Raw genomic sequence first — 9,037 nt, 5'->3', positions numbered from 1 at the left:
GGTGAACTCTTGCCAATGATATCTATTCCCCAAGCTGCAAATGGCCATGGCGAAATAGAAGGATGTAATTCTGAAGGAGGAATGTGACTCGAGTCTCCATGTATTTGACATTCGAAGCACCTTTTCACAAAAAAAAATACAATCTCTTTCCATTGTTGACCAAAAGAAACCCTGCTTGAGCATTTTCTTAGTAAATGCTTTTCCTTTCATATGGGTACTGCAAACCCCTGCATGGATTTTTTCCATAACCCCTTCAGCTTCTTTCTTCAATACACATCTTAACAATAGCGCGTTTGACATTCTTTTGTACATTGACCGCCTCAGACTGTAAATTGTAATTCCAAAAGTTGTATAGCTCTTCTGTCATCTCTAGTAGCTGAATCTGGGTATATCCTTTTAGTCATCCAATGCAGGACATCATAAAACCATAGCTTCTCTTCTTCCTCAATATCAATACTCTTTTTGCCTTCATAACAAGGGATGCTACCCGAAGTCATCATAAATGGTTTCTTAGACATTACCGAAATCTCTTCCCAAGCTAATGCTAAGCTAGCCAAGGTATCTGGTACTCGATTGTTCACTCTGCTTGTATTTGTGAAGGTTGCCTTTTTGAAGTTTTGAACAACAATGCATAGATGGTCAATGTAAGGATTCAGCCTGTCCTCTTTAACTTCCCAGTTGCCATTAGCATGCTCGATTACCAATTTCGAATCACCAACAACCTCAATTTCTTCAGCTTTAACTGTAATCAAAGCATCTAACTCAAACAGGCAGGCTTTATATTCTGCCATGTTATTCGTGACTGCAAATTGTAACCTCTTCAACATCGGGATAACTTCTCCTTGTGGGGATTCTAACAAAATGCCTACTTCGGCTCCTTCACTATGAGTTGAACCATCAAAGTAGAGTTTCCATCCTTTCTTTTCTATCAAACTCAAATGTTCATCAGGAAAATCGATCTCCCACTATTCATTATCTTCAACTGGATGTGCTACTAGAAAGTCTATAACTACTCGTCCTTTAATGGTTTTCTTTATGGCATATTCAATGTCAAATTCTAACAAAAGGATTAGCAATCTTGCTAGTTTTCCCACTAGTGCTGGTGTTCTATATAAATATCTGACCGGATCCATACCATTGCTAAGTAAGTTCTTTCAATCAAGTTATATTTCCGTTCATTTGGAAGGAGCTTTTTACTCAAGTAATACACTGCCTTCTCAATACCTACTTCATCAGCTTGTGCTAACATGGCTCCAATTCCACCATCTTCCATTGTTAAGTACAGAATTAAGGGTTTCCCTGGCTTTGTGGGCACAAAACTGGGGGACTTGACAAATATTACTTGATTTTGTCAAAAGCTATCTAGTAATGATCGTTCCACTTTACTAGCTAATCTTTCTTTAAAAGCTTGAAGATTGGATCATATACTATAGGCAATTTCGATATGAACCTGCTAATATACTGAATCTCTCATAAAAAGCTTCTCACTTGCTTTTCCATCTTGGGCGACTCCATTTCTTGGATCGCCTTTACCTTTTCTGGATCAATCTCTATTCCTTTAGGTCCTATTATGCATCCAAGAACTTTTCCAGAAGTTACCCTAAACATAAATTTCTTCGAGTTTAACTGCAACTTGTATCACTCTGTCTATGAACTGCTCAAGGGCTGTTGGATGCTCTTCTGGTGTCTTCGTCATAACAATCATATCATCGATATACACCGTTAATTCCTTATGGATCATGTCATGAAACAATATTGTTGTCATCCTTTGATAAGTAGCCCCGATGTTCTTTAAGCCAAATGGCAACACCTGATAGCAAAACGGACCAAACTCCATCACAAATGTTGTCTTGCCTTTATCTAATAATGCCATAAGAATCCAATTATACCCTACAAACCCATCCATAATGGAGTAGCATCCCATCATCACTGCACTATCGATCAGGATATCAATATGAGGGAGAGGAAAATCATCATTCGGTGATGCTTTGTTCAAATCCCTTTAGTCCACACACATTCTGACCCTTTCGTCTTTCTTAGGAACTGGGACTATGTTTGCCAATCATTCTGGATAGTGAACCACTTCAAGAAAACCTGCATCTATCTGTTTGATCACTTCCTCTTTAATTTTCTCATTCTAGTCTTAACCTTCTTCTCTTCTGCTTCACTTGTTTTGCTCCAAGATATAGAGGAATTGTGTGCTCAGCTATAGACCTATCTATCCCTGGCATATCCTTATAACTACATGCGAAGGCTTCCTTTGTGTCCATGAGTAGACTTTGAAATTTTTTGTTTAACTCTGGCATTAGGTTTGGCCCAATTAATATAATTCATGGATTATCTTTGTGCAAATATTAAATTCAAGCATGCATGATGAGTTAATGTCAAATATGCGCATATGCTTATCTACTCGATGAATGGAACCATCAAGAAAGACATCAAACAAGTAAGCAAAATTGAAGTTCATTTCATTAAATAATAAAGAAAGTTCATTACAATCAGATTCGTCCTTGACAGAAATCAACACATCAGAAGGGGCTCAGCTTCTTCAAAGCTCTCTTCTATGTAGGCCCAGATCGCTTTTAGCACTTTATCTGCGGGGTCCTCTTCTTCTTCAGCGCTCACCTTCCCTTTATTCTTCTCTTACTTCCTCTCTTCCTAGGTAGCTGGCCCCTCTTCCAATTCCTCTTTCTTTCTTTCTTCCTCGGCCACTTGTGGCCCCTCAACCCCCTCTTTCTCGGGTATCTTCTCTTCTTCTTTCTCTTCTTTCCCTTCCTCAAGCTTTAGTCCCTTAGGCTCAATCGCCAAGATATTGATAACATCAGCAAAGATTTCTAGACTGGGGTACATCTTTCCATTGTGCTCAAAAGGCTCTATTAGAAGACATGGAGAGGAATGCTCACTCGAACAGACGAATCGTCTATCCATGTCTAACCAGCCGTATGTTCTCTTCAGTGTGCTTCCAAATTTATACCCTATGCCTTGACTGTCCCTTTGGGTGTAAATTTTAGGTAGCTCTGTAATGCCTTGCTGATTCTTTCCAAGCACTTTTCCTTCTTCATCATTCATCCTCTTCATGATGTTGGAGATAGTGGGCCCCATGTTTGTGCTAAGCACAGGAATCTGAAAATTGATCCATGGGAGGATTACTTGCTTGTCCACATTGAGCAGAGCTACGCTTCTCTCACTAGCAGCAAGTATGGTGATGATTTTTCCATTGTAAGAAAATTTGATTTTTTGATGTAACGTTGAAGGCACATCTCCCAAGGAATGATACCATTGGCACCCAAGTAGCAAAGTAAATGTAGGGGGATATCAATTACTATAAAATCAGTCTCCATTTCAATCGGCCCTACTTTGACCACTATTTTGAAGATGCCCTCAACCTATCTCTTATGCTCTAATCACAACATCAGAAGGTTCCAAATCAGACAACTCTAACTTGAACTTTGAAAGCAGCTTAAACGGACAAACATTCAGAGCTGACCAATCATCTATCATCACAATCTCGGTCACTCTTCCTCTGACCTCAGCCTTAATGAACAATGCCTTAGTGTGATTCCTTCCTTCAGGAGGAAGTTCATCATTAGAAAAAGCGATAGTGAGAGGATCATGGTGCACTATCCCCACAAAGTCAGTTAGAGAAATGGATGATGGAACCAGAATCTCCACCATATGCTCATGTTTGCATGGGTTTTCTTCAATTCTCTCATCACGGCATCATGTCCTACTTCCTTCTTTGGCATATCCAATGAGCTCGCTTTTTCTTTTTCTTCCCTCGGCTTGGTCATATTCGGTTGATACACTCAACCACTACGGGTCACATGGTTCACTGCTCTTGCTTCTTTCTCATCCTCACTACTCCATACTTCATCTTCACTTCCATCCCAGACTTGCTCACTTTGTTCTAACCACACCTCATCGATATCCCACACATTTAGCACCATCACATAAATTTGTTCCAACAGCATCTCCCTTTCTCTTCCCTCCTCTTCGAACTTGGCTAGCACCTCCTCGGGAGTCTTTCCAGACTCAACCATATATAATTTCTTAGGAGGCGGCACGTTCCTAAAATTCGAAAGTGGATTAGTCATCGTGCCCGCCTTGATTTTTCTAGATCTGTCACTTTACCACTGTCGATCAGATCTTGTATCTCATGCATCAGCAATTATCAGTCATATGGCCCTTACACTAATGGTTTTTGCAATAAGCACTCAGATCGTGGTTCTTTGGCAAAATGGCCGGAGGAGGTCTCGGCGTAACCAGTCGTAATAGACTTGCCATTTTCACTTTCTCAAATACTTTAGAGAGAGGAGTACCAAAGTTAGAAAATCTCCTTGGTGGCACATTTGTAGCTCTTAAATCCAGAGTAGCTGTCATTGTGTTCTTAGTCGTGCTCGGAGTCCTAGTTGACTGATTGGACCCTTGGAACCCTGACTTGTTAAAACTCCCGGCCCGATTCCCATAATTCTTATCTTCTCTTATTTTATCTTCGATGGTAGCCCCCACCTTGTAAAACTGAGAAAATTCAGTTAACGACATATAATACAGCTTTACACGGAAAACTGGTAGAGTCCCCTTAATAAATATCATGATCTGCTCCTTGGTATCCAGACTCATTTGCGTGACCTTGGCTCTCCATCTAGCCATATAATCAGTGAAGGTCTCATCATTTTCTTGCACAGTTGCTTCTAAATCTCTCAAATTAGCACTCATTTGGAGATTGTAGGCATATTCTTTGAGGAAAACCGTTGTCAACTCATTCCAATCTCTTCTTACCCTCTTCTCAAGATTGTAATACCAAGTTTGAGTAGCCCTATTAAGGACATTGGGAACATCTTCAAGATTTCCCTCGACGGTAGACCCACCAACTCCATGATAGACTTGTACTGTATGAGGTGCACCTTTGGGTCACCGTTGCCATCATACTTTGCCACTTTTGGCATCTTATAGGTCATTGGGTTAGCTTGTCTCAACTTTAGATCCTCATCTTCATTGTCATCGAGGTTAACACTGGTCCATTCCCTTGGACTTCATAAACACATGTAGTTTCTCGAGCTTCTTATCCAACTTTTCAAACTTTTCTGAGACGACTGGCGCAGTATCAGCCCTCTTTGCAGACATTTTCTTGAAAAACTCATCATCTTGCCAAGTGTCGTCTATATGCCCCTTTTTCACTGACTCTCCTTTAGCCTCTTTGTCATCTTCGATAACCACTTTCTCTTTTCCTTTATCGGACCTTATGAGCTCCATAAGGCTAGATGCCACTTTTTTCTCGATCATCTTCTCCATTTCAAACAAAGGAACACTGGGTTCAAACATTCTATCGGTAGTAGAAGAAGCTAAAACTGGTGAATCTATTTGAACCAGGGAGTTTTCAATCTTAAAGCGGGAGCCCAACGGACTAGAAGAAACTGAACAAGGTAAATCACAGGGGGTTCAAGGTTCTTCAACTCTAATCAACCGGCTATATGTCCTTGACCAATTGACTATTTTCAGTGCTTTTCTCTTTGTGAAGCTATCTTGACTGCACCAAATGAATGTTAGAAAACATAACGTAATGCAAGTATGCATGAATGCATGCTTATGAAATGGCACACAAAGATGCGATCATACAATCATAATATTGTAAAATGCACCTAATGCTACATTCCATTATGGCTTTATCATGACTATTCAAATCCAAAATCAAAAAAAGGCCCTTGAAAACTGTTAAGAGCAAAACGTGCCCTATTTCATAGCCAAATACTTATAAGGACCTTATTGCTTATTCTTTTATTTTGTATCCCTTTCTTTTTGCCACAAGCGTGATAATATTTGAGCAAGGTTTTTTATTTATTTGAGATTTTTTCTTTTTTATATTACTAATATTTGGCTAAAAAATTTAGACTCTTTCATTACTTCTCCAAAAGTGAACTTTATACATTGATTGCTCTTTTGAGGCCCTAGCTAAATAATTACAATTCTTGAACCTCTAAGCCTAAGAGGTTTGATAAGGCTTCGCATCCTCTAGAGTGAAGTGGTCAATTTGCACAAGGCGGTTGGCGATATTGTGCATGAGCATGAATCGCGCCTCCACACCTTAGAAAAGAGTCATAGTTTCAAGTGTGTTTGCTTTATTTCAAGCAAGAGTTGATGAGCCTCTTCTAATTGATCTTCCTTCGTCGGAGTTGGAATGGGAGGAGCTTCCCTCTTAGGCATTTGAGCCTCGGCCTTACAGTCACTATTGGATAGAGCTCTTTTAGCTCGTTTTGCCTCCAACACTTCTCTTAGGCCTTTCGCCCTTTGGTGCTTTGGTCATCGGGATCGAGCCAGATGGAATATACCCTATATGGCTATAATAAAACAAGTTAAATGATGCATTAATGAGGCACGGCACATTCATAGGAATTATATTCAAACAAGTGGGAAACTAGGAAACGGGAGTAAGAAAATGCATGACCTCCACCCTTATATCTCCCATACACAATTCAAGGTACGGTCTTTTCTAACCCTAGGACATATAGGTTGGGCCCATAAACCATCATAGGGTTTTGGACCAACACCTCTCGCATTTATTGTATGAATGCAACTATCAAATCTTATTAAGGTACACCTAGAGGAAGGAACTAGGGTCATTTACATGTGGTTAGTTAGGGCTCATTAAGTCTTGGGTTCCATAAGCGAGAGTTGGTTGTTTCCTCCCATTTATTTTGGGTCTAAGTGAAATGGTCATAACAGATTGTGCCAATTCTTTTGATATACCAAAAGTTATTTACTTATGGGTGGTGTATATTAGTGGCGAACCCAAATAGTCGAGTAGAGTATACGGACCACAACCCCCAATATCACCTTTGTGGCGCACGCCTCTACTATTTATTTGATCTGTATATGACCTAATATGCATCACGAACCTTTTAAAGTCGAAGCTTGGCCATCGGATCACCAAATCGGGACATTTATTGGATAAGAACAGGAGTTTCTAGGCACTTATAGCGTCAACCATAGGGAAGTGTTGAACACCACTACTGTTGGCTCGCACCACAGAGGTGCAGAAACCCCTGTTTGGTTGATCCTAGGTTTTTATCACAACCAGACCCAGAAATGGTGTTTTAAACATCAAAAAAGCAAAGAAAAAGATGAAGAAATTGTTTAAAAGTTCTCTGAAATTACCTTTTGTGATTTCTTTGATGATTTACTCAAAAATGGATGAAGGGAAAACCCAATACTTGATCTTTGATTCAAAAAATCCGAAATTCAAGATCAGAGTTTGTGTTTTTAGGATTCTAGATTATCTACAAGGGGTTTTTGGTTAATTAATAATGAATTCTCAACAAAAATCCAAGATTAACACAAGTTGCCTTTAGATTTCTTGGTTGAGTTTTTAAAATGTAAGAGTTTTCCCTTGTTTTCCAAAAAGAGTCCTTTTTTACACATCTCTCGATGCCTATCTATAGGCAAATGAGGGAAAGTGGCCCCATTTTAGGGCTGATGTGGCAAAAAAGCCACTATCGGGCCCGCAACGAGACCGAGCCCACTTTATAAATCGGACCAGGTGGCATGCAAAATGAGGCAGTGCACCGGAAAGTGTGTCGGTGAGTCTGACGCGCTTTCTAAGCCCGATTTCATCACGAAATGCCCGGTAACCCAAAATGGTAAAAGTGGTTAAACACATCAGTAATCTTAGACAGGAACTGTTGTTTCACAAACCAGGGTGATCAGGAATCTCGATCCAGTTTTACGTGAAAAAACAGTGTATCATCATTAAAACTCTTTAGGGTCAAAATTTAAACGTCTACAAGTGGCGATTTAAAAGCCAGCACCTAAGTGATTTTACTGTAAATCTTTAAATTGAGGGGTAGTATGGAGAAGGCGAATATTTGGAGTAAATAGAGAATATTAGATTAAGAGTAAGTCAGACAACAATGGATTCAGAAACAGTATTTGAGGAACACCCAAAGTTATGGAAGGGAATAGAAAACAAATTATGGTTATGTTAGGAAAATAGGATGGGAAACGTTTTACTAGAATGCTCTAAACCCCAATCCAAATAACATGCCAATGCTAGACAATATTTGAATGAGGTTTTGAGGGAAAACTTCATGTTTGAATATTTAAAAATATCGTGTTTACTTCTTCTCATACCTTGAGTTATCTGAGATTTCGATTGAATTCTGGTTTTGAAAAGATATGACAATACTTTGAGAAGCATGCAATTATTATATTATTTTCATTATAATATTTTGTAAGACGTTGTAACTGATTCTAAATTCCTTTGCTCATGTTAAATTTTCAAATAAAGATCTGATATTGCCGACTTCGTTTTGACATAAGTTTCTGGAATGTGTTATAAACACAATATACTATGGAAACACGTGCATAAAGATCATTGTTACTCTAGTTCTTAAGGTCTAAGTATTTTAACAATCTCATTTTTAGGAATATTGCTTGTGAATTACAAAGATGAAATTAGAATTTGGAGAAATGGAAAGAATAGAGAAACTTGATGAATGGCATATAAGTAATTAGACTAGAAAAATTAAGTTAGACTAAATAAAGTAAATTAAGCGGCAGGATTGAATAGAAAGGTCAGTATGGTGAAATGACCAATAAATAGAGAAAATATGACTTAAATGAACTGAGCCCGGTAGGAAAGGAATTAATAAGGGTTGTGTAAAATAAAGTAGTCTGCCAGTTTAAAGGACTCAAAAGGATGAAATAATTGAAACGTGGGAATGGTAATGAAGGAAATGACCAAACATAATAATAGGTATTGATGTCAACAGATGTAAAAAGAGAAAGAAGAGGATTATTGGAGTGAAATATTAATTTTATGAAGATAAATGGAGTAAAACAATTATTAGATGTTTATAAGGTAATTGGAGAAATTGAATCATATGAAAAGTATGATTATCTTTTAATTTAGATAGGCCTTTGCTGAACATATGCCAATGATAAAGCGAAATCAGAAATTTATGAATAGTGATTAGGAAAGAAGAAATTGAGGAAAGAAATGAATAGTTTCAATATAAAGGAGGTAACCAAATATAGAAAAATA

At 38.4% G+C, this 9,037-nt stretch overlaps 1 protein-coding gene across 1 annotated transcript; it reads right to left on the bottom strand.

Moving 5' to 3' along the window:
* Nucleotides 1-320: 320 nt before the first annotated feature.
* On the bottom strand, nt 321-1,273 carry LOC149491592 (uncharacterized). Its single transcript, XM_089717198.1, has 2 exons — nt 1,136-1,273; nt 321-965 (listed from the first exon to the last, which is right to left on the bottom strand). The coding sequence occupies exons 1-2, from the start codon at nt 1,271-1,273 to the stop codon at nt 321-323; spliced, it is 783 nt and encodes a 260-aa protein (XP_089573324.1).
* Nucleotides 1,274-9,037: the final 7,764 nt, after the last annotated feature.

Source organism: Jatropha curcas, unplaced genomic scaffold (assembly GCF_041381405.1).
Source record: "Jatropha curcas cultivar XTBG-Jc1 unplaced genomic scaffold, XTBG_Jcur_1.0 HiC_scaffold_1153_pilon, whole genome shotgun sequence".
NCBI classification, from domain to species: Eukaryota; Viridiplantae; Streptophyta; class Magnoliopsida; order Malpighiales; family Euphorbiaceae; genus Jatropha; species Jatropha curcas.
Note: the sequence above shows the minus strand (reverse complement) of the source record. Positions and strands in the feature narration are given on the sequence as shown.

Excerpts from the sequence above, each read along its gene's own strand:
- LOC149491592 (XM_089717198.1), bottom strand. The coding sequence starts at position 1,273 with ATGGAAGATGGTGGAATTGGAGCCATGTTAGCACAAGCTGATGAAGTA. Across the intron at positions 966-1,135 it reads AAAGAACTTACTTAGCAATG|TGGGAGATCGATTTTCCTGA; the intron begins GTATGGATCCGG and ends GATAATGAATAG.